The following is a 26,991-nucleotide window of genomic DNA, read 5'->3' on the forward strand; positions in this document are numbered from 1 at the left end:
AGCACTATGAATTAGTTATTGAGCATGATTCATTGAAAGCATCCTACACCTCACTTGAATCTGATTATAAGACATGCATTGATAAATCTGATCATAGGTAACATAATTTGAGAGCTGATAATGTAGCTTTATAAAGTGCTAACTCAAGGTTTAAATCTGAATTGAATGCACTTAAGAAAAATAGGATAACATTCACACTTGATCTTAAGCCAAAACCTAGGAAGAGGCATTATAACCCAAATAAATTAGAAAATCCTTTTCATAGTGTTAGATGTTTCTCATGTGGCATGCTAGGGCACATCTCACACACTTACATTGTTCACCATAGTTAATATTGGGTGTGGAGACCAAAATTGCATGTTTCACAGCATAACACAAATGCATTACATTCTTCTTTTCATAAGAGGGGACCCAAACTTGTTTGGGTTCCTAAATATGACGTTTAATGATTTTGCAGGTTTGCTCTCATAAAAGGCCTCGTGAGAGCATGAGGTAATTAGACAACAGAGGCTCATGGATCATAATTGCATGAACTTGCTGCTTAATAAAATTATGAATTGCATGCTTCTACTTTACTGATTGTTGTTATTGCCTGCATTTGTTTTTGTGTTACCTTATCATATTTGCTGTTATAGTTTGGGTTCTTTTTTCTTTATGACATATTGCCTTATTTTTGTTTCTGAAAATTTATAGTCAAGGTTTCACATCTCTTAATCAGTTAAGGAGGAAAACACCATTGATTATTTCATTTTTCTCTAACTTCCTTTAGTGGTGTAATTTTCTTTTCCAAATAAATGTCTATCTCAAATCAACAACTTGACTATGCAATTAAAATCCTTTTCAATCTTGCTACAATAATCTATCTTATATATATAATGTTCAAAGTCTTTATTTTATTTTCAAATTTTTTGAAATGTTGTCATTGCATTTATCATATGATTTTTTATTCTATTTTGTGATTCATTCTTCCTTATATTAGAGTAAGTTTTTCTTTTATAATATCTGAAATATATAATCATAACTGAGAGTATTTAAGAATTTTTGAAAAGGGACATAGCTTGCAAAATTAAATGAAAAAAAAAAAGTGGCCAATGATGCCAAAATTAAAAGATGCACAATGTCGCCAAATTGAAAGAAAAAATTATACATAAAGTGTATCAAAAATCAAAAGAAGTGCAAAGAGCGCCAATCAAATTGACAAGAGGCATAAAATGTGCCCATCAAAAGAAAGCTCATTCCCTTTCAAAATTTTAAATCTTAGAAGAATTCATATGTCATTTGATATTTTTGAAAAGATTGATTTTGGGATTCTTGATCGTAACTAATTACTTTGATATATTTTTTTATAAAATATTTTTCTAAAACTAAGTTTTGAATGGATTTCTTTTTCTTATCCAATTGATTTTTTTTATGATCTTTGTTTTCAAAAGAAGTTTTGCCCTGAGAGAAGTCTGAGTTAGGGATAACAAGATCGATTATGTTACCAATTTTTTGGATTCCAATGATGTTAATTCATTGACTTACAAATCTTTAAAATCAATCACATGGAAACTACGTCATATTCATGCCTTGATAAAAAAAAAAATCCTATGTTTTTGTTCATTTTTATGTCTTTGTCATATCTTATTTTTATCATTTTCACGTGATTTTAATGTTTTTGGGCCTTGTCTGATCATCTCTATTCATCCTCTATTTTAAATTTTTTCTCTTGATGATATGAATATGGTCCTGGACGATCAGTTCAATTCACTTCTAAAATTCATCTGCTGGCTGTTCTGACCTTTCTGCTCTTTATCATCCTAGACGATGCATTATCATCCTGGATGATCTAATCATCTTCTACTTCAATCATTTTTGATCATCCTGGATGATCCTCTTTCATCCTGGATGATGCCTTTACTTTTTGCTCAATTATTGGTAATCATCTCGTACAATCCACTTGTTTATCCTGGACAATACACGTGGAAATTTATTTAATAAGCCTTAAATTCAGCCGGTACGATCCATTATTGGAGAATCATCTCGGATGATCCACCTCTTTGTCCTAGACAATACACGTGGCAGTGCATTTAAATGTTTTAAATTCAGTCGGTACAATTCATTATTATTCATCATCTTGGACGATCCACCTAATCGTCCTGGATGATATACTTTTTCAACGGTCGTTTGGATTATCTCCTCGGGATGATCGCCTATGTCTAATCATCCCAGACCAAATATGATCCTCTCGGATGATATTACCGCCTTTTTTTACTAATCATCCAGCCGCAATTATTACATCATATCATCCTGGATGATCTTGCAATCGTCCTAGATGATTCGGCTGATTCTTTAAATTCAGAGCCCCTCCACCCGATTTTCTCACACAATCTCCTTCTTCTAGCCTTCTACTTCCCCTTTCTTACTATTCATGATCATGGCAGGAGGCAAGCACTCTTGCCACCCTTTTGGGAGTTCCTCTAGGGCTACTCTTGACCCTCACTTCATTGAGGCGGAAGATCAAGCCACCTACCAATGGTACAAGACGGCCATAATTACTATCTCCTGGACCATCAACCCAAACATTCTATCATATCCGGTACTCGACCTCTTTGCTCACACCTCCCTGTGCTTTCTCCTTACTCTTTCTGTACCATTCAACACTAAGCTGCTTTTTAAATTTTTGGGAGTCTCCGTATAAATTCTACCTTTATTTCTCTTGGATCATATGTGAATTGACGCCCCGTCGAGATCACATACCAAGACTATGCAAAATTTTTACAATATTCCACCCTAAGGGATAAACTTCACACCATGTGTTCTGACCCTGATTATGATTGGGTTACGGCCAACCACTTTCTTCAAAATTCAAATGCTCACTTTCACATGGGCGAGACTATCACCTTGCTCAAAGTTGCTAGGAACATCTAGCATGTCCTTTGAACATCAATAATTCCAAAAGCTAGTGATCGCATCCACATTACTCCTCTTCTTTTGATCACCACCTTTTATATTTTAGCCCATCGCGAATTCAATGCTATTGATTTGCTTTTTCATTACATTGAACATCTGACCACTATTCGTGACCCAGTCTATAAGAGGAAGCTAAATCTAGCCCTAGCAAATATCATTGCCTACGTTTTAGAATCTAAATATAACCTCCAATATCCTTCTTCTCCAAATTTCCAGCCTGCTTTCTACTCCAACAACTCCTTTCATATTCTTCATAGTTCTCGTCTCCACCCGGGGCATGAGGAAGCCGAGGGAGCTGAGGAGGAGGAGGCTCCCCTACCTGTTCCTGCACCTGCTCCATTTTGCCAGCACTCTCAGCTAGATGAGTTGGTGGAGCAATTTGACTAGTGAGATGTATGATTTGAGACTTATATTATTGCATAGGAGCAGCAACATACTGAGGACTTATCCTATTTTAAGCAGTGACGTGCTGAAAACTTAGCCCATTTTGACACCTATATTGCACACCAGCAGTAGCAGCACGACTAAGATATGGCCTAGTTTGGAGCACAGTTCATCTCGCTATTTAGCTACTTTCAGCAGCCACCACCACCACCTCCTCTTTTAGATAATTAGGGGCTGTCATTTTACTAGTTTCTTTTATGCTGCTTTTTCATTGTAGTTTGTTTCTATTTTTTGTTGTTTAGTTTCTATTTTATTTCTATTTTACTTTTCTCCTCCTTTTTGAGATGTCAAATGGGGGAGTAGTCTGTTGCACTGTTTGCTTTGTAATTTGATTCTATTATTTAGTTGATCTGTGTTTTCATTAAATTGCATTAACTACTTAGAGTTTTTTTGTGTTTGCCATTATCAAAAAGGGGGACATTGTTGCATATCTTTTTTTAGAAATAGAATTTTAATGATTGCAAACACTTCTGTTTTACTACGACTGCTTGCCTATTAACATTTCAGATATACATGATCAAGACTGTAATTTGAACCAGCTCAAGATTGGGTATACTAGGTCTGAGTCAGTTTATAAACCTTTTCCTTTCTTGAGTCTATTTATAATAAATGTGGTTCTTGATGCTAAGTAACCTTACACACACACACATGGGGGGATTTTTTTTTTATCTGATTTAGAGTTCTCCGTTCTAAGGACATCATCCAAGACAATCCAAATATCATCCTGAACAATCAGTTAAAAATAGAAACCCTAATGAGGGCATCCATGTTAAGGTAGCCATCATTAAGCACATTGTCCTGGCCAATATGTGTATCATCCGGGATGATATGCTCAAATCAGAAAAAATTAGCTGCCAAATCTATTTAGGTATTATTTATTTTTGGACATTATCCAGGACATCATCCTGGATGATACACACAATTATGCCTAAATTAATCTGGTAATTAAGGAAAGTAATTAAGGCTTGATTGATATGATCACATCGTCCTACAATCGTAGGATCATCCGGGAAAATCAGTTCAAAATACCTTAGTTGCTTTTAGATGATCAACATCAGATAGCTTTTATTCAGAGCAATGCTCTGGACGATTGTCATGTATTTGAACTAATCGTTCAGGACGATCGTGAGATCGGCCTGGACAATCAAGCTATTTTTTCATAGTCCAGACAAGCATTTAGAGCGATTTTCTGGCCGATATTCTATAATTTGAACTAATCATACATGATGATATTGAATCATCCTAGATGATATGAACAAAAACCTTCTAATCATTCCAAATTGTCCTGGCTGATTGAGCTTAATTTGCACTTATCGTACAGGATGATATTAATATCGTCTTAGATGATAAAGTCTGCAAGTTGTAATTAATGAGCTATTCTAAAGCTCTTATATTTAAAATCTCTTATATCACCCATGAGGGCATCTTTTTCTGTTGTCTTGACCTAAGAGAGCCTAGAGAGAGGGAGAGAGAGGGAGAGAGAGAGGAACTTGTTAGGAAGAGTTTGTGAGAGGGTTCACAAAGGTTTCTCCAAGCAAGGTTCCAATTTATCTTTTATGATCGTTGTCCATTTTCCTTTGGGGTTCAAGGGAGGTCTACTTCAGCAAATGGTCAATGTTCTCTGCCTGCTTTAGGAGGAAGTAAAAGGAGTCAGGTTCTCTGCCTCACCGGTGTCGGTGGAAACGAGGTTTTGTAAGGGCTTCTCCACCTTGCTATGGGAGCAAAAAGAGAGTCACTGAGTTTAGTACAATACTCGGAGGGCGCCTCCGAGGAGTGGGCGTAGGTCGTGTTGACCTAACCACTCTAAATCTTTGAGTTCTTTTGTTTTCTTTTGCATTTATATTTTCTGTACTTTGATTATCATTGTGGTGAATTTTTGTTTGAGTTTTGAGTTTTTTATTGAAAATTTTTTTAAAATACCAATTCACCCTCCTCTTGGTTTGCCTTAGGCTAGTTCATAAGGGCTTAACATCCCTAACAAACTTTCATCTTTAAAATCAATAATAAAACATTAATACCTAAATTCAAATTAAAATTCCTTAAACCATTCAACTAGTCAGAATAGTAGAAACCTTTAACAAATTACCTGTTATTGGACATATCCAAACAACACAACCTATCTCGTACACTTTAGATGATTTTCTAGGACAACCAACTTTAGTTTTAGACTAGGTTAGTATTTACTTTTATGCTATTTGTATGTCGAGTTTTCCATGATTTTCATTATATGCTGGTTGTTAGAATTAAATGATGTGATTATTTATTTATCTATTTATGCAATATGTGAATTTTTGTGATGGGCGTTAGACTACTCGTAGGTTAGAAAAAATATGAATGCTTACTTAATCTTCTGCATGTGGCCATGCTCATATAGGGTTAAAAATCAAATAAAAGTGGGAAAAAATATTAAGCTTGTAATTAACAAGTTTCTACAAGTGCTTTAATTGCTAAGTCTCCCTTTTAATTAAAAAGAGCTTGGCTAAGCATAGCTATGAATAAAATTTAAGCATTTTAGTATATTTAACAATTTGGAATTTGTTATTGATTTCAATATTAATTTCTTAGGAGAACCATGAAGTTGATATGTAGTTTTTTTTGTTTTTGAGTTTTTAATGTAATTTAATCAAGTCAAGTGTTGCAATGTAAAAATAATTTTGAGGTTGGATACAAGTTATCAAACCTAAAATCCAAAGAGAGTGGTAACATCTCTAAGGAGAGAGTTCCTCTTCATTTAAAGATCTAGGTTAGGATACTTTCAAATTTTCAAAGAGAAAAAAACACCATTTAGGGAGGAGTTCTTTTCTTTTGGATATTCAGACCTGATGGATCCAAGATGCTTGCTAAATGATGAATGATTAAAGAAAGAGATGAATCCAACACTCAAAATCACTTGAGTCAATCTTCTATGTTGTTGTTAGTGGTACCCGACCACTTTTAAATTTTGTAGATACTAGTTATAATATTAAGTGACAGTTTCCATATGGATATTAAATTTATTTATTTGATTTAATTTATTTATATTGATTGTGAAGTAGAAAAGACATTTTTCTACCTTTTTTTGATTGCATGATAGTTTTGTTTTAGTCAGAATGATCGGAGGCTCAAGAGGGTATGTTAAAAAATACTTCAACTCAAATAAATTAAAAATTTTAAGCTCACATAGAAACTCTAACAACTTAAGAAGTGAGCTTGAGATCATCGAGAGTTCTCATGCATATATCATAATACTTTGTCTACCTTGTTAGGCACCTCCCCGCCTGCGGGTTCTAGCAGACAACCTAACCAATTATGATGTAGTTCTGTTAAGGGGGTGGTATATAATCTTTAGGATAAAACCTATTTTTAAGCCTGATTTTAAAATTGTTTTATATCATTTTTATGCATTTATTGAATCAATTAATATGAATTACATTAAAAACAAATTTAAAGAGTTAAATTTTAATTACATTTTTTTAAGCATCAATTACCCTCTTGCATAAAGCAACATCCCTACCACTCTTACAGTTAGGAGCAGCTCTATATATCATCCTTATTTGTTAAACTTAATTAAGCAACATCCTTACCAATCTTGAATAAAAGATTGGACTCATAGATTTATGTGCTTAGGTGGTTAGCTGGCTTCTCAATCAATGCTAAGGCAAGTCCAAGTTTTGCACTACATTAGCTAGGTTTGGGCCACTTTTATTTAGTGCCCAAATTAGACTTAGGATTTGGGGTAGACTTAAATCATAAGTCCCCACCCTTCGAGAATTTGATCAAAGTTTCTAATAAATTAATAACTAAAATCAAAATATCTCCTTAACCTAAAATTTAAAGCCCAACATATAGGGTAGAACATGAAATTTTTGAAATGTTTTAGAATCCCAAAATGAATCCTACTTATCCTTCGTTGACCTCTAAAAATTAGTGCTTAAATTTGATCCAATCCTGAATGAAAATTTAAACCTCACTTCCTTTGATATCCCTCTTTAAAAATCTCAAGAACAAAAATTATACTGTTATTTTAATCAAGAGTTTTGTAGGAAACTTAGGTTTCCTACAATGTAATTAACTACGAGGGCTTGAGCTAGTAGGAAATTAAGAACCCAGATCAATTTTTAAAATCAAAATTAAAAAATTTAATTAATTATCTTTGGGAAAATAAAAGTCAATGATCATTATCGTCATATTCAAATGATTGTTAATGAACAATATCTTCTTTTTCTTGGAAGATATGTCATTTTATTATCATGACTTTATTTATGAAGTTAACAGTAATTTATCTAAATTATTATAGTCAAACATTTGATCAAATATTATTTTGACCCTATAGGGTCATTTGTGATTTTCCCCTAAATTTGACCAAGATAATCAGGATGAACTTATAATTTTATAATCTAAAACTATTAGGGAGTGTCCTAAGATGATATATCATTTATAATAACATGTTTGATTTCAGAACCTAAATGCTGGAAAATTAACTTTTCCTAAAAAAAATGACTTTTTAAAACTTATTTTTAAACTAAGTTTTTCAACCAAACAAAAAATGGTGACTCTACTAGGGATAATTATCTATCCTCATCTTTGATAAAGTTAAAATTATCTTATATCAGTAGTTTTGACTGCCTTCTTTTTAATGGTCTCTCTACCCATTTCTTTCTTGGGTGAGTATAGCCAATATAAAAAACAGTTGCTAGAAGAGAAGTGAGTGAGGAAAGCTCTATCAAATCTAAGCCTTGACATTTTCCCCCAAGTTAATTGGTGGAATGAAAGAATTAAGGCAAACTTTTAAGATCTTCCTTCCAATTTTATCAACCTGCGTATTTGAATAAAACTCATTTTGTTGAGTTTCAAAATTTGAAGAAGATTCTTTCAATTTGAACTTCAAGTTCAAAGTTCAATTTTAATTTAAAGTTCAAACCTAGGCTTTGACATTTCACCTCTAAGTCAATTGGTGGGATGAAAGAGTCTATCCAAATTCTCTAGTTTTTTTATCAATTTTATAAACCCTCATGTCATGTGTAACTCAACATGCTGAGTTACAAAACTTAAAGAAAATATGTAAATTTCAAATTCCAATCAACATTTCCCACCAAAATGATCAAAGTTCACCTCAGATATCAATTTCATGTGTTACCCTGCAATTTCCCCTTGTACAGTACATACAATGATGTTCCAAATTTCTTAAAATTTTTTGCAATTTTTCAAATCTATTAAAAATTTCTAATTCAAGTCCTCTCATTTGAAATCCTATAATAAGTATGGGCTCTGACATTTCACCCCAAGTCAATTAGTGGAATAAAAGAGTCAACCCCAATTATTGGAATCTTCTTGCCAGTTTTGTAAACATGTATAATTGAGTGAAACTTAATATGTTGAGTTTAAAATTTTGAAGAGATCCATTCAACTTCAACCTCAAGTTCAAGTTTAATTTTAATTCCATGTTTAAATTTAGGCTTTGACATTTCATCTCAAATTAGTTGGTGTAACAAAAGAGTCAATATCAATTCTTAAGGCTTCCTAGTCAGTTTTATTTACCCTTATGTTGAGTGAAAACTCAATTTGTCGAGTTTCAAAATTTAAAGAAAATCAATTAAGTTGAAAATTTAAATTCGATTTTAAAACCAACTACTTCAAATCACCTTTCCTTGATTCCAGAAAATCAAACATACTTAAATGGTCGTAAAACTCATCTTCTCATTGAATTGAGATTTAAATGTAGAAGGAGCTACCTATTGCAGTACAATTTAATTTAGGATAGGGTTTCAGAATTTCAAGCTATCACTTAATGGATAAAGTATCATGGTTTTATTTTTTGGGACACAAGTTGATGTCCCCTTAGTTAAGATTACCTTAGGTCTTGGAGCTCACTCCCCCATCTCTAAAATGGAGGTTGTTATCGCCCCCTTGGCCACTGTACCCTCTTCTTGGGAGGATAAGACATAAAAAATAGTGATAATAGATGTGAGATCATCTATGTCTGAGATTAGGTCAAGTTCTATCCACCCCTTTTCCAGCAAGAACCAAAAGAAGAACTACTTGAGTAGAGTAAAAAAGAAGATTATTAAGGCTAAAAAAATTGCTGAGTCAAAAGCCTTAAAGTAAGTCAAACTTGAGGCTAATGGAAAGCTCATTGCTTCTTATGCATACCCCCACTTTAGTAGAAGTCATTTCCACCATCTTTCTCCTTATAACATGATCTCCACAATGCCATTTTGATTATTGCATAGAAAAGATCAATCAAGCTAGAATTGAATAATCACCATTAATAGGCCATAGGCCCCTTGTTGAGAGTTATGACCCATGCACTCTATTAGAAAATGTTAGGTCACATTACTATACATGCCCCACTGTGTCATCTATAGAGGAGGAGGTGTAGAAACCACTTCGAGGTTCCACTCTCGTAATTAGGGAGGGAAACTTAATCTAAGATCTTATCAGATATTGACTCCATATGAATTTAACTTTCAAAGGGGTCCTATCATGATGGATCTTTAGATCAAAATGATGTTATGTTAACAAGGGTGAGTGTACCCCATGACAGTCTCTTCCTCCTAAGAAATTATAGAAATGTAATATCTTATTAAAGGGTCTTATCACCTAGACTTGTAATTTTTAAGGAAAGCATATCGTTTCTCAAGTGTACTAGGTCTGGGTTTTCAAAATAGTTGATTAATCTTTTAAATGAAGAATGACCTCTTCTTTAAATCATAAATAGAAGAGAAATGAAGTTAACACAACCAAATATTTAAAGGCCCCTTCTTCCGGTGCTTATGTGGGTTAATTTTACCTTTTAATTAAAATCTAAATCAAACTTAAGTTAATTTTGGAAATGAAAATTTTCTCAATCTTCTCCTAATTTTCTATCTAAATAGGCATTTCTCACATATTTTAAATCTACTCAATGATTTTCCTAGTTAAGCTGATATTTTGATAAAAATAGTGGGTATGCTTTGAGGGCTATTCTTCCTTGCATAAAAGAATGATTTTTCTTTTCTTATACTTGACATATAACCTTAGACTTGAAAAAAGGGAGAGCAATCATTTTAAGGTTTTAAATAAAATGAAGCCTCTTATCAAAATTAATGAAATAAAAAAGATGAACAAAGTGCGTCAAAAGTTAAAAGATGTGCAAAGTTCACTAAAAGTCAAAAGATATGCAAAATGCGCCAAAAATCAAGAGATTCACGAAGTGTGCAAAAATTTAATGATGCTCATTGTGCATCACAAAAATGAGAAAAAAATGCTTCCTTCTTATTTAATTTCTTAAATCTTAGAAATTTTTGTTCACCTTTAATCACTTTACTTTGAAAAATCTTGAATCTAGATTTATAACACATGGATTGTTTGTTAGATAAAAAAATGTCATGCAAGAGAATTAAAAAGATTAAATTTCTCTCTCCAACTTAAACCTTTTGACATTAATTTAAATTTAAAAATATATCATGGAAAACCCAATTTTTGTTTATATAATACTTGATTTTGGTAAGCAAAATCTAAATCCTTGGCCCTTTTAGGTTAGTTGAAGTCACAATACTTCTCATTATCCTTGTGAATTTGTTTCCATTTATTTTTCTCATAGGGTCCAAATGATCAAGAGAAATTTTCCAATAAATGAAATAATCTTATGCTATTTGATAAAAATCCAAATCTCATTCTCGAGGGATCTGTATGAATCTTTGCACATAGGAATCATTTCCTTTAAAATCTACTCTATAAAGTCACTTTCTATGTTGGGTCAGGATCATTCCTTTTTAGAGGTCTAGTTTCCATCATTGGGAATTACAATTCAAAATCAAATCACAACTAAGGTGAGTCCCTGATTCTGATTGGAGGAGCTCAAAGTCCTTATAAAGCAAAGCCTTTAATCTTAATAGAACTTAGAGCTGTGTAAAGTATGAATAGCTCAAGTTTATGATAAGTTACTATGACCTAGAACATTCCAAGTAGGATACTTGGTCTTGGTTCTTCAGATACCAATCTTAGCTCATCAAAAAATTGGGGTAGCTCTTCAAGAAGTACCATGCCATATGAGTACCAAATTTAACATCAAACAAAATTTTTAAAATTTAAAAAATTTTGGATTCAAAATTCTATAAATTCAAAGGCAAAATCAAATGCAATTAAAAAATGCTCCACATTCAAATATCAAATTTCAAAAAATCAATTTAGTCTTCTTTCCTTAAGATTAAGTACTTCATTTCCTTAGTATTAGATCCATTATTTATGGAGCACACCCTTCATGACACCATCCTAGTTTTAATTCTAGTTTTGTTGCTTTATGTGGAGCAAGCTTCATCCCCAAATGACTTTACACTATCCTAGTTTCAATCTAATTTTGATTCTCTATGTGGAGCAAGCTCCCTCTCCATATGATCATCCACTAGTGATGGAGAATGCCATCCATTTCACTATCTTAATTTCAATCTATTTTTAATCCACTGTGTGGAGCAAGCTTCCTACCCACATGATCATCTACTAGCGGGGGAGAATGCCCTTTGTGTTGAATCTTGAATAGTTGTTAAACCTAAGCTAATGTCCCAAGGTTAACTAAGAGGGGGGTGAATTGGTAATTTTAAAAATTCTCTTGGATTTAAAATTTTGAAACCAGATGACGATTCATAGCAAGTTACTTGAAGTTTTGAAAGTAAAATTTTCAACCACAAAATTAAAAACTTGTAGTAAGTAAGAAGCAAAAAATTAAACAACGCAATGATTTATAGTGGTTTGGTCAAACACGACCTACATCCACTCCGTGAAGACTCCCTCTTCAGGTATTGCACTATTACCAAAAGTGACTCTCCTTTTGCTCCCACATCAAGGCAAAGAAGCCTTTACAAGCCTCTCTTCCACCAATCCCCGATGCAGCAGATAACCATCATCCTTTCACACCCTCTAAGTGTAGGTAGAGAACCTTCATCCTTTCACACCCTCCAAGTGTAGGTAGAGTACCTTCGGCTGTTCACACTCTCCAATTGTTGGTAGAGAACCGTCGTCCTTTCACACCTTTCAAGTATCGGCAGAGAACTATCATCTGTTCACACTCTCTAAGTATCGATAGAGAAGCGGGTCTTATCCAAAGATCTTCTCATGGGAAATCTAAAAAGACAAGAGGAAGAGTGATAACAACAATTACAAAGAGATCCTTATATTTGAGTAACCTTGTGAACCCTCCACACTCCACTTGCAAGAAATCTCTCTCAAACACTCTCTCACGCTCTCCTTCAATTGCTCTTGAAAAATCACATAGACAAGACTTTTTCATATTAGTTTTAGTGGACTTTTTATAATAAAGACATGAAAAATAATATAGAAAACTAAAATTTTCAATTTTGAGCTTATACGATCGTATAGTACGATCGTATTTCATACGTACGAACAATTTAAATACTATTGCGTACAAACCTATTGTGAATCGATATGAAATCATTTTGTACCTAATCATCGTCCAGTATGAATCAAGTTCATCCAGGATGAATAATATGAAAATTTTCAAATTTTGTCTGAAAGAAATGTTGGGAAAAAATGGGACCTCACATTTCGTACTCTAGATTGGATGTACGATCCATACTTAAAAAAAATATTTTTGAGCAAGATTAGACCCGAGAAGATCGTACTCATGAAAGCATGTATGAATATGGTTCGTACATTATGATCCATACTTAGAAAAAATATTTTTCAGTGAGAATGGACTTGAGACGTTCGTACTCATGAAAGCATGTAGGAACTGGGATCGTCCAGTACGATCCATACTTAGAAAAAATATTTTTCGGTGAGAATGGACCCGAGACGTTCATACTCATGAAGGAATGTATAAATTGGGATCATCCCATATGATCCATACTTAGAAAACATTTTTCATTTCTATTCATTCGACTACTCATCGAAGAAAATAACTGACCAGATCATCCTGTACGAAGTGATATCATACAATACGATTAGTTTAAAATATAAATTTAAACTCTCTCCCGATGTGTGTGAGCTCAGTTACTCAATTACAATCACACTCTCTTAGTTTCAATAAAAAAGAAAATACAAACTTCAATCACAATAAACTCTAAACTGATCTTAATTTGAAGTATTCAATAATTCGAAGTATGATTTTCCTGAAATATTAATATACATAAGAGCAAAACAATTCTTCTTAACTATGTTAGGGAAAGTAAAAATATTTTTAATCATAAAAAAACATACAAGTTATAATCAAACAAGAAAAACTAAGTAGCAACTATTCAACAGATACCCCCCCTTTTGATGATGGCAAAATAATTATTATTTGAATAAATTTGAATACTCTAAATTTCTGCTTAACTCCCCCTAAATGAATAAGCATGTGAATATAAGGAAATTTCTATTAAAAACAAATCAATTTTTTTTTAAAATTTTTTATAGGCTCATAAAACACTTCAAACAAAAAAAATAAAAGAACTCTAACAAACACTAAAATGCAAAAATCAAATGCAAATAAAAAATAAATCAAATGCAAGAAAATAATATTTCTCCCCCTTTTTGATAACAACAAAAAATAGGAAGAAGAAAAATAAAAGAAATGTAAGAAGTTATATGAGAAGCCTTTGATAATTGATCTTGAAAGAGATTGAATTAAAATTGCAATAATAAGATTAATGTTCATTAGAAAAAAAATAAAGATTCATAACATTTAAATTAAAATATAACTTAGACAATATAAATATATCAAGGTCATGAAACAATCTAGACAAATAGATAAAGAGAATTATTGCAAAAGTGATGAAATGAATATTAATTTAAGTCAATTACCAATATAAAATATAATTAACTATTAGATTAATTTGAAATTGATGATTAAAATGTATAGGAAAAAAATATTATCAATACACATGTTTGGAGACATTGTGTATCTTTTCAAATATTTGTGACACACTTTGTATATCTTTTTATATTTGGGCTAATTTTGTGCCTCTTTTCAATTTATGAACCATAGTGCGTTTTTTCAATTTTTATTCATTTGTACATTTCTCCAATTTATTAATTAATCTTTTCAAAATCAATAATCCAAAAAGTCAAACTTCTCTAAGTACAAAGATAATTATATTGAAAAGAGAAATAAAAAATAAGACATAGAAATTGCAGTAATAATATTAAAATTATGTATGCCTAAAAAGAACATAAGATTGATCTCCTTAACTTAATCGAGTTATAAATTAACTTATATTTTTGAAAAATTAGATTTTTTAATGAAATAAATTTTTGTATTCTTGTTCATATTATAATACTTTTTAGATCAATTACGTTAGGATTATCATATAGGCAAACTAACATTTCAAACAAAGAAAAAAATTAGTAAACAAAATAAGACATTTTTTATTGATATCAATATGAAGATTTAATACAATAAAGCACATCTGATATCAATATCAACTATCTCAAAACAAGATAATATAACAACATCAAAAATCAAAAGGAAGACAAGTACAGAAAATACTGAATAAACACAAGTACAGAAACTACATAAATCATCACATCACATCTCTAAGGATTGACAAAGATAACACATAAGAAATACATCTAAAAATTTGAGGGGCCCTGGTCTAAAGGAGGATGGTTGAAGACAGAAAAATAGCTATTCATCATAGCTATATTAGTGTTCATGGATTTGAACTGTCCTCAAATCCACCCCATGTCTTGCTAATACTGAGCATCCTGCTGGTGTAGATGAGCCTGAATTTGATTAAAGCGCTGGTCAAAATGACTCTTTAGTCAATATAAATGCTAGACCATCTCCTGAAAGTTAGGTCCATGAGTAGGCATAGGTGCAAGTGAAGGTGCTCCTGCTCATGCTCGTGCTCCCTCTTCTCCCTCAAAATTATCATTAGTATTATCACCTTTTCCAAAAAGTGCTTGAAACGAGGCATCAGTGAAGTAGATAGGCAATTCAAGTAAAGGATCAGGATGAATAAGTTTGTACTTCTTCTCAAGGATATAGGTCACTATGTGTCCTAAAGAAATATTCTTCTTCCTCTTATGAGAGACATGTCCAATTTTAGAAAGGCCATAAATATAGTTAATAATAAGTTAGGCTTCATCTATAGGTTAACCAGTCATGATAAGATAAGTAATAGTGGACAGAAGAGGAGTAATATTAATGCGATCACCAGCTTTAGGAATAATAAAGGTTCTAAGGACATGCTGAATGACCCTTGCATTTGGGTTTAAGGAATAGACCCTAGGAAAATGACATACTTGTTCAATCCCTCTAATAACTTTGTTTATTTCAGTCCAGTTAAAATCAGATGTAGAACTCAAAGTGTGGGCTCTAACTTCTTGAGTCCTTAAGTGTAAAAAGGTTTCCAAATTTTCCATAGTTATTTCTTCCTTTTTCTTAAAAACATAAGATTTGATCATACTATCATCAGAACTAAAGGACATGTTTGTTAAAAATAGTTAAAGGTTCCTTTGTTGTAGCCATGAATTAAACTCAGAATAAATACAAATTGAGTAGTGGTGAAAAGAGGCATCACTTGAAAGTGAATATCCTCTTGAAGCAAGATCCTAAAAAGAGTAATTTTGGCAGAGGCAAACCTACAGTAAGAATCCTCGTTTGGTTTAAACAAAAAGTCTTCATCTACACTCCTAGAGGTCGATCCCTTAGTGAGTCTACCACACTTGCTAGAACTTAACATGCTAAGAAGAGAAGGATTGAAGAAGGCTGTGAAGTGAATGAAAATGAAAGCTAAAGCCCTTCTATTTAAAGAAAAATGACCATTTGTACGTATGAAAAAGTATTCGTACAGTATGATATATGGTTCATACATGACAAAATAAATTTCATATGCACAAATAAATACGTTCAAAATAAAAAGTCTTTTTATAATCACTCAAGTTATGAGGCATCCTTTCATATAGACTTTTTGACTAAATGATCGTACAGACGTATAAGTGTTTGTCCGGGACGATTGGTTATTTAAGATCATTTTAATGATAGTTAGATTCGTCCCCCACACCGAATGACACGTGGTTCATATGTATGAACTACAGGTTCGTACATATAATAAGTTATAATAACTGATTCTGCAAGTATAATACAAATCGTCCGGGATGATATAAATATCATATAGTATGATATGTATTAGAAAATTAAAACTTTACAAAATCAGTTCAAAACAATGATCGACATGCTACAGAATTCATACAGGATAAAAATAATTTTGTAAAATATGAATAGAACACTTAAAAAATTTTTTGCACGATCGATCAGAAAAAGGAAATTCGATGTGACAATATTTCAAAATCACACAAAACTTGAATACAAAAATAGAAAAACATAAACAAAAACAAGCATATTAAATACAAAAATAGAAAACATACAAAAACACATATCAAGTTTGTAGAAAATTTTAATTAAGCATTAAGATCAAACACACCAAGCCTTTTTCTTAATGTGCTAAAAGTATCAAAGGCTAGTGGTTTTGTAAAAATATCTATAAGTTGATTTCAATTGAAACATGGTTCAATTCAATCTCTCATTTGGATACATGATCCCTTATGAAATGATGCCTTATGTCTATATATTTTGTTCTAGAATATTGAATAGGATTTTTTTGAAATGTAAATGGTACTAGTGTTATCACAATAAATTCAAATTTTGCATATTATAAATCCTAAGTCAATCAACTGTTATTTCAACCAAAGAATTTGTGCCACACAACTTCCTAAGGTAATATATTCAGCTTCAGAAATAAATAGAGCTAAAGAATTCTATTTTCTATTGGACCAAGAAACTAAGGAATTTGTAATAAATTGATAAATTCCATATGTACTCTTTTGATAAACCCTACAACCTGTAAAGTCTGAATCTGAATATCCAATAATTTCAAATGAAGAGTTATATTTAGGATACCAAATTCGTAAGTTCTGAGTTCCCAAGAGATATCTCAAAATCTTTTTTACTGCTGTCAAATGTGATTATTTTAGATTTGATTTAAATCTAGCACACAAACAAATACTAAACATAATATTTGTCTGATAGCATTCAAATAAAGCAAAGATCTAATTATTCATCTAAATTTCTTTTGATCAATAGATTTTCCCTTTGGGTCCTTATCCAATTGAACTGAGGAATTCATAGGTGTACTAACAGGTTTAGCATTATCTATTTTCTACTTTTTGAAAATATCCTTAACATACTTTGATTGACTAAGAAATATTCCCTCCTCAATTTGCTTAATTCTAAAACCTATAAAGTAAATAAGATCTCCCATTAAACTCATTTCAAATTTACTTCTTATTATTTTTGAAAAATTTTCACAAAGAATTTTATTTATAGACCCAAAGATGATATCATCAATATAAATTTGTATAATGAGTATATTGTCTCTCAATTTCTTCACAAAGAGAGTGGTGTTCACACTTCCTTTTTCAAAAGATCTCTCAAGTAGGAAAGTGCTTAACCTCTCATACCAAACCCTAGGTGCATGTTTCAATCCATATAATGCCTTTTTCAATTTAAAAATATGATTTGGTTATTTTGAATTTTCAAAATCTGGAGGTTGTTCAACATAAACATCCTCCTGAATCACCCCATTTAAAAGGCACTTTTTACATCAATTTGAAATAATTTAAATCCTTTAAAATAGACAAAGGCTAACAAAATCCTAATTACTTCAAGTCTCACTGCAGGGGTAAAAGTCTCCTCAAAATAAATCACTTCAATCTGATTATACCCCTTACCCACTAATCTTATCTTATTTCTAATGATAACTCTTGAGACATTCATTTTATTTTTGAATATCTACTTAGTTTCAACTACTCTTTGATCCTTTGGCCTTGCAATTAATTTCCAAATATCATTTCTCACAAATTGATTTAATTCTTCTTGCATTGATAAAATCTAAAATTCATCCGAAAGTGCTTGCTTTACATTTGTGGGTTATATTATTGAAATAAAGGCAGAATGATTGACTTCTGCTTATTCCACACCTAGTCCTAACACCCTCACTAGGTTCACCTAAAATTAATTCCTTAGGGTTGTTTCTAGAAAATTTTAAATCTCTAGCCAACGGGCTTTCTACCTATAAATTTTCATCCAAAACAATCTTCTCAATCTTTTGGAAGTTATTTTCTATTTCATCCTCTTCCGAAATTGGCTCTTCCAAAATTCTAGATTCAGCAAATACAATATTTCTGGTCTCTTTAATTACTAAAGTCCTTTTGTTAAATATTCTATAAGTTTTTTCAACACAAGAGTATCTAAAAAAATTTCTTTCATCTGATTTTGGATCAAATTTTTCTAAGGTAGATTTTTCATTATTATGTATGAATCACCTTACATCCAAAAATATACAAATATAACAAATTAGGTGTTCTCCCCTTAAGAAGCTCATAGGGTATTTTATTTAATTTCTATCTAATGTTTACCTTATTTAGAATATAACATACAATGCTAACCACTTCTGTCCAAAAATATTTAAGAAGGGAATATTCTGCCAACATGGCTTGAGCAGCTTCTATTAATGTTATGTTCTTTCTTTTGACTACTCCATTTTCCTGAGGGGTTCTAGGTGTAGAAAAATTGTGATCAATTTCTTTTTCTTTATAAAAATCCTCAAAATTATTATTTTCAAATTCGCCGTCGTGATCACTTTGGATTTTTAAAATCTCACATCCTAGTTTCCTATAAATCCAAGCCAAAAAATCTCTAAACCCCTCAAATGATTCACACTTATGATATAAGAATTTAACCCAGGTGAATCTTGAAAAATAATCTACAATCACAAATCCGTATACTTTCTCTCCTAGACTTATAATTCCAACTGGTCCAAAAAGATCCATATGTAAAACCTCCAAAGGTTTACTAGTTCTAAGATCCTTATTGGAATGAAAAGAGGATTTCACCTATTTTCCTAATTGACATGCGTCGCAAAGGTGGTCCTTAGTAAAGTCTAGTTTTGGTATAACTCTCACCAAATTCTTTTGAGTAAATTTTCTTAGGTTTTTCATGCTAGAGTGATAAAGTCTTCTATGCAATAATCATGAATCATCAAAAATAGTTTTCAAACAAAAGCATTAGGAACTTAAATACAATTCAAATCTAGCATATAAATATTATTTACCTTTTTTCCATGCAAAATATCATTACCATTTAGGCTTAATATGCAGCTAGTGAGACAAAATTTTACATTATACCATTTATCACAGAGCTGACTAATACTTAACAAATTATGCTCCAAGCCTTCTACAAGTATGAATTTTTTATGAAAAAATTTTGCAAGTTTACAATCATACCTGATCCAACCACTTTCCTAGTGGTGTTATCTCTAAGTATAACCCTGCCTCCACTTCTAGCTTCCAGCGATATAAAACTTAGTATCTCCAGTCATATGCTTTGACCAATCGCTGTCTATGTACCAAATGCTCTCACGAGGCCTTATATGAGAGCATTCTTATAAAAATATTAAATATTAGACCTAAGAACCCAAAAGAGTTTGGGTTCTCATTTTGGCAAATTAAAAATAGACGTCTGTATGATATGTCTAGGTTTATGCATATTTGATTTCCACACTAAATGAATTTTTCTATGTATAGTACAAGTGTGTGAAATATGTCCAATCATGCCATAAGAAAATCATTTTACTCTAAGAAAAGGTTTTCTCAAATTTTTATAATAACTTTGATTTTTCTTGGGTTTTAAAAATTTTGGATACAAAATATGATTAGTAAAATCTTCAAGTGTTGGTGATTTTCTATTTTCCTTGAGAGCTTTTACTTTCAACTTCAGAAATGTGTTTAAATCTTCTAACACATGTTTATCAAAATTTAAATAATGCTCTTAATTCTCTGATTCATCCTTAAATTTTTTAAAATATTTTCCCAATTGAGCATAGGATGATTTTAAAATTTCATTCTTCTTATTTAAGTCATCAAATTCATCAAGTAAGCTCATGTGATTGTTATCAATCAATGCATGATCTTTCCTAAGAATTTTGTTTTCAATTTGTAATTCTTATAATTCTAAATTTAGACTAGCATGCATTTTCTTTAGCTTCCTATATATGTCATGAATCCTTTCAAAAACTTCTAACAATTCAACATAGGTTAAGTCACATACCTCTTTTTGATCTGACTGATCAAGATTATCAACCATTAAACACAAGTTGATGACTTCCTCCTCTTCTGTTTCTGATGAATCTAAAGTCGAGTCTGGCCAAAAAGCTCTTTGGAATATCTTCTTGCCCTTCTTCACATGTGGTTTCTCCTCTACCTTCTCCTTGCTAGGAGTTGCTTTTAGGTTTGGGCAATTTGATTTTATATATCCAGGTTTCATGCATTTATAGAAAATCACATCATTAAAAACCTTAACATTCTTATTAAACTTATCTCTGTTTCACTGCTGGCATCTCCTCTACTTTCTTTTAAGAAAGCTCCTGAATTACCTAGTCATCCAGGCAATATTATCCTCATCCTCAGGTTATGATATATCACTCTCTGACTCCTCCACTTTTAGTTCAATATTTTTCTCCTTTCATTATTCTCCTGCATCAATCTTTCTTTGGCTCACTCCTTGTTTGTAAGAAATTTGTGATCCAAGAAGATTATCAATAGAGTAATCATTTAATTCCTTAGATGTTGCATATCTGCTTTCTAGAAATCAAATTTTGATGATAGTAAACCCTTCTATTTTACTATGAATGCCTTGCCTACTAATATTTTAGGACCATAGGAGTAGGACTATAATTCAAACCAGCTCAAGAATTGGATAGATTAGGTTTAAGTCAGTTTGTAAACATTTTTTCCTTTTTTGAATCTTTTTGTAAAACAAAGTGGTTCCTAATACTAAGTAACCTTGCATACACACACTTTGATAATTTGTTTATCTGTTAATTAGAGCTCTTTGTTTAGATCACATCATCCAGGAAGATCCTAACATCGTTCAGGACGATATGCTAAAAATAGAAACCCTAATTAGGGTATCCTGGTTAAGGTAGTCGTCATTAAGCATATCATCCTAGATGATCCTTGTATCGGCCCAGACGATAAGCTCAAATAAGAAAGAACCAGCCACCATTTATATTTAGCTATTATTTATTTTTGGATATCAGCCAGGCTGGTCATTTATATCAGCCAAGATGATGGAACATAATTATGCCTAAATTAATCTGATAATTAAGGAAAGCCATTAAGGCTTGATTGATATGATCACATCATCCCAGATGATCGCAGGATCTACCGGGCCGATTAGTACAAAATACCTTTGTTTCTCCTGGACGCTCAAAAATTGACCAGCACTTATTTAGAGCAATATTCCAAATGATTTCCCTCAGTTTTGAACTAATCATCCAGAATGATCATGATATCGACCTAGATGATCAAGATTTTTTAAATCATCTAGACCTATGTTTAGAGTAATATTGTAACCTAAATTATGAGATTTGAACTAATCAGCCAGGATAATAATTTATTGTCCTGGATGATCTGAAAAAATTTCATCTGATCGTCTTAGATCTTCCCGACTGATTAGGCTTAAATTGCACTGATCGTACAGGAAGATATTTATATCGGCATGGAGGATAAAGTTAATAAGTTGTAATTAATGAGTTATTTCAAAGCTCTTCTATTGAAGAGCTCTTCTTCAACCCTTTGGGTCTTCTTTTGCTGTTGTCTTGACCTGACAGAGCCAAGAGGAGAGGGAGAGAGAGGGAGAGAGAGAGAGAAACTTATGAGGGGGAGTTTGTAAGAGGGATTTACAAAGTTTGCTTTAAGCAAGGTTCCAAGGTGTCTTCTCCAGTCATCGTCCTTCATCCTTGGTAGTTCAAGGGAGGTCTACTTTAGTAATTGGTCAAGGTTCTCTACCTGCTTCAATAGGAAGCAAAAGGAGTTGGGTTCTCTGCCTTGCCAGGGTTGGCAGAAAGGAGTTTGTGTAAGGGCTTCTCTGCCTTGGTGTGGGAGCAAATGGAGAGTCACGTTTGTAATGCAATACTCAGAGGGTGCCTTCGAAGAGTGGACGTAGGTCGCATTGACCAAACCACTATAAATCCTTATGTTCTTTTTCTACTGCTTTTGTATTTAATTTTTCGCACTTTTGATTTTTGTTGTGGTAAACTTGGTTTGTGTTTTATACTTTGCTTTAAAGATTTTTAAATTACCAATTCATCCCCCCTCTTGGTTAGCCTTGGGCCGGTTCGTAGGGCTTAACATCCCTAACTAACTTTCAAGTGGTATCAAAGCGGGATTCATAAAAACTAAGTTTGAAAACTTTTTGAATTTTGATCCATGGCTAACAATGGTAATCATAATACTGCGAAAGGATATTCTATTACACGACCACCCTTGTTTAACAATATTCCTTTTAACTTTTGAAAAACTCGCATGTCTACTTTTTTACAATCGATTGACTATCGCATGTGAATGCTTGTTAAGGATAGTTATATACCTCCGACTGGTAAACTTAATGATGTTACTGTTCCACTTCCTTTTACTGAGTGGACTCATGATGATAGGGATTTAGTGCAACTTAATGCAAAGTGTTTGAACTATTTTTTCTGTGCTTTAAAATCTAAAGATTACATGCGTGTTTCAACTTGTTCTACCAGTATAGATATTTGGGATAGATTGTGTATCACTTATGAAGGAACTAATGAAGTTAAGCAATCTCGACTTAATATTTTATTTTATGATTGTGAACTTTTTTTGTATGAAACCTTCTGAATCGATTTTTAAAATATACACAAGATTTACTCAGATTGTTACTTCTTTGCATGCCTTAAGAAGATAACTCACTAACTATGAAAAAGTTAATAAATTTTAGAAATGCTTGCCTTCCCCTTTTGATTCTAAAATCACTGCAATTACTGAATCCAAAGATTTGAATACTTATTCGATTGATAAATTACTTGGCTCACTCATTTCTTACAAGCAAGGGGTGAATTAAAGAAATCTTGATGCAGGTGAGAAAAGGAAGGAGAAAACTATGGCATTAAAGGTCAATGACACGGACACTAATTCTTCCGGGTCTGAAAGTGATGATGTTGCCTTAATCACAAGGCAATTCAAAATCTTTCTAAGAAAGAAGCAAAAGAACCATCAAATGTGGAACAAAGTTAAGGGAAACAAAAATTTAAAGAGTTCTAATGATATGATTTGTTTTGAATGCAGGAAGCCAGGACATGTCAAAGCTGATTGCCCTACACTTAAGTCTTACCCAAGAAAGGAGAAGAATGAGGAGAAACCCAAGTTCAGGAAGGATAAGAAGAAATTCTAAAAGGCATTCTAGGTAAATTCTGCATCAGATTCCTCTTAGACAGGAGACAACAAACTTGCGCTTAATGGCAGACGATCATCTTGGTCAAGGTGACCAAGAAGCGATAAGTGAACTAACCTATGAGAAACTCCTTGAAGTTTTTGAAAACATTCATGCATCATATAGGAAACTTAAGAAAACTCATGCTAGCTTATTTTTGGAATTTTTGAATTTACAAAAAGAGCATGAAATTCTTCTTAAAGATCATTCTACAATCGATATTAATCACATGGATTTACTTGATGAGTTTGATGCATTAAACAAAAAATATGCTAAATTATCTTATGCTCATGGTTCTTTAAAATCATTCCATGTTGAGTTAGAAAAAGAATATAAAAAATTAAAAAATTTAAAGGCTTTTGAAAATAAAAGACCTTCATTTCATGTATCACATAAAATGCATCACCATAGATTAATGCATCCTTTTCCCGGAGTTAGATGTTTTTCATGTGGCATGTTAGAACACATTGAACACACTTGCACCATTTACCAAAGTCCACATTGGGTTTGGAGATCCAAATTGCATGACTATAAGCATAATACACATACATTGCATTCCACTTTCCATAAGAAGGGACCCAAACCTGTTTGGATTCCTTAAATTTTATATTTGAGGATTTTGTATGCAAGCTCTCACAAAAGGCCTCATGAGAGCATGTGGTACCTGAACAATAGAAGCTCTCGACATATGACTGGTGATGCCAATCAATTCATTTTGATGGAGACCAGGATAGGAGGCAAGGTTACTCTTGCAGACAACACCACTAGGAAGGCGGTAGGCTCAGGTATAATTGGAAATTCCAAGAACCTTTTGATTGAAAATATTTTTCTTGTAGATAGACTAAAACACAACTTGCTCAACATCAGTCAGCTTTGCGATAAGGGCTTCATCATAAAATTCTTGACAAATTCATGCATTATCAGCTTAAATTATAACACTGTTTTACAGGGAAAGTGGATAAATAATATTTACATGCTTGATATAAATAATATTAAATGTGTTGCTTCATTTTGCTTAAAAACTACTATTGATGATTCATGGTTGTGGTATAGGAGATTATGTCATGCCAGCATGAAAATCCTTAAGAAAGTGACCCAGAAAGACCTAGTTAAAGGTGTCCCCAAGCTTAAGTTTTTAAAAGACCACCTTTATTTTGTCTGCCAATTAGGAAAGCAAGTCCACTACACTTTTCACCCCATTAATGACATTAGCACCTCTAGACCTTTAGAATTCCTTCACATGAATTTGTTTGGACCCATTAGCACTACCAGCTTAGGAGGGAAAGTCTATGATTTTGTGATTGTCGATGACTACTCGAGGTTAACTTGGATTAAATTTCTGTCACACAAAAATGAGTCATTTGATGAGTTTAAAGCCTTCTTCACTTGGATTCAGAAAAGCTAGGTTATGAGAACTTGACCATCCATAGTGATCATAGGGGAGAGTTTAAAAATGAGAGATTTGGAGATTTTTGTGAGGAAAAGGGAATTAGCCACAACTTCTTAGCTCCTAGGACCCCCAGCAGAACGGGGTAGCTGAAAGGAAGAACTAGACCTTAGTAGAAGCCGCTAGAGCCATGATTATTGAGTATTCACTTCCAAAATACTTTTGAGGTGAAGCGGTAAATATATCTTGTTATATGTTGAATAGGGTAAATGTTAGAGCCAAACTAGATAAGATACCCTATGAGATCTTTAAGGGTAGGACACCCAATCTTTCCCACCTTCATGTCTTTGATTGTAAGATTTTCATTCACAATAATGGGAAGTCTCAAAATCTGATGAAGGAGTTTTTTTAGTATATTCTAGTGTTGGGAAGTCTTTTAGGGTGTTTAACATGAGGACTTTAATGGTGGATGAGACTACTCATGTAGTGTTTGATGAATTTGATCCTACAAAGCCTAGAGCTAAGGATGATGATGATGTTGGAGAGATTACCACTGAAGTAGAAAATTTGGAGAATAGGATAGAGCACCAAAACACTTAAGGAGTAGGGGAGGTTACCCAAGGAGTAGAAAATATAAATCTAGAGGAAAGGGTTGAACCTTCACACACTTTGCCTAGAGATTGGAGATACTCTTCGAGTCACCCTAAAGATCTGATCTTAGAAGACCCTTCCAATGGAGTTAGGACTATACATGGACTTAGGAAGGAAGTGAACCACTCTGCATTTATCTCAATGACTGAACCCACTAACATAAACCAAGCCCTTTCTGATGAGTTTTGGATCTTAGCCATACAGGAGGAGTTGAACCAATTTATTAGAAATGATGTTTGGGAGCTTTTAGAAAGACCTAAGGGATAAAGTGTAGTTAGAACTAAGTGGGTCTTTAAGAATAAGGTGAATGATTCTAGTTTGATGGTTAGGAATAAGATAAGATTGGTGGCTAAGGGGTAAAACCAAATAGAAGGGATAGATTTTGAGGAGACCTTTGCCCCTGTAGCTAGATTGGAAGCCATTAGAGTGCTATTAGCCTTTGCCTGTTATAAGGAATTTAAACTTTTCCAAATGGACGTTAAGAGTGCCTTTCTAAATGAGGTAATAAAAGAGGATGTGTTTATAGAATAAACCCCAGGTTTTGAGAGTTCCCAATTTCCAAATCATGTTTTTAAATTAAAAAAGGCCTTATATGGATTAAAACTTGCACCCAGAGCTTGGTATGAAAGGCTTAGCACATTCTTACTAAAAAGGGAGTTTGTTAAGGGGAGCGTAGACACCACCTTTTTTATGAGGAAAGTAGGAAATGACTTACTCATTGTTCAGATTTATGGTTATGATATACTTTTTGGATCTTCTGATAAGAGATTATGTGATGAGTTTTCTAAAATAATGAGTAGAGAGTTTGAGATGAGTATGATGGGAGAGTTGTCCTATTTTTTGGGGTTTATCATAAGACAATTAGATGATGGAATATTTCTAAATCAATCAAAATACATAAAGGACATCTTGAAGAAGTATGAGATGGATAAAGCTAAGCTAATTAATACTCCCATGAACTCCAGTGTTCAGTTGGATAAGGACCCAAGTAGGAAGTCTGTTTATCAAAAGAAGTACAAAGGGATGATTGGATCTTTACTTTACCTTATTGCTAGCTGACCTAATATAATGTTTAGCATTTATATTTGTGCTAGATTTCAAGCTGACCCTAAGGAATCCCACCTGACTACAGTTAAGAGAATTTTAGATACCTTTTAGGGTCCCAAAACTTAGGAATCTGGTACCCTAGGCACAACACTTCTTTTGAGATTATTGGATATTCTGATTCGGATTTTGCAAGACATAAGGTGGATAGAAAAAGCACTTATGGAACTTGCCAATTTATAGGACAGTCTTTAATCTC

General features: G+C 32.7%; 1 protein-coding gene across 1 annotated transcript in view; it reads right to left on the reverse strand.

Annotated features, from left to right (window-relative positions):
• Window positions 1-3,127: 3,127 nt before the first annotated feature.
• The window catches only part of LOC110101346, a 67,141-nt gene continuing 43,277 nt past the window's right edge, over window positions 3,128-26,991 (reverse strand). The window contains exon 4 of the mRNA XM_020829208.1: window positions 3,128-3,283. Coding sequence (XP_020684867.1) covers window positions 3,128-3,283 — 156 coding nt within the window. The remainder of the gene's footprint in view (window positions 3,284-26,991) is intronic.

Source organism: Dendrobium catenatum, unplaced genomic scaffold, assembly GCF_001605985.2.
Source record: "Dendrobium catenatum unplaced genomic scaffold, ASM160598v2 fragScaff_scaffold_851, whole genome shotgun sequence".
Classification (NCBI taxonomy): domain Eukaryota; kingdom Viridiplantae; phylum Streptophyta; class Magnoliopsida; order Asparagales; family Orchidaceae; genus Dendrobium; species Dendrobium catenatum.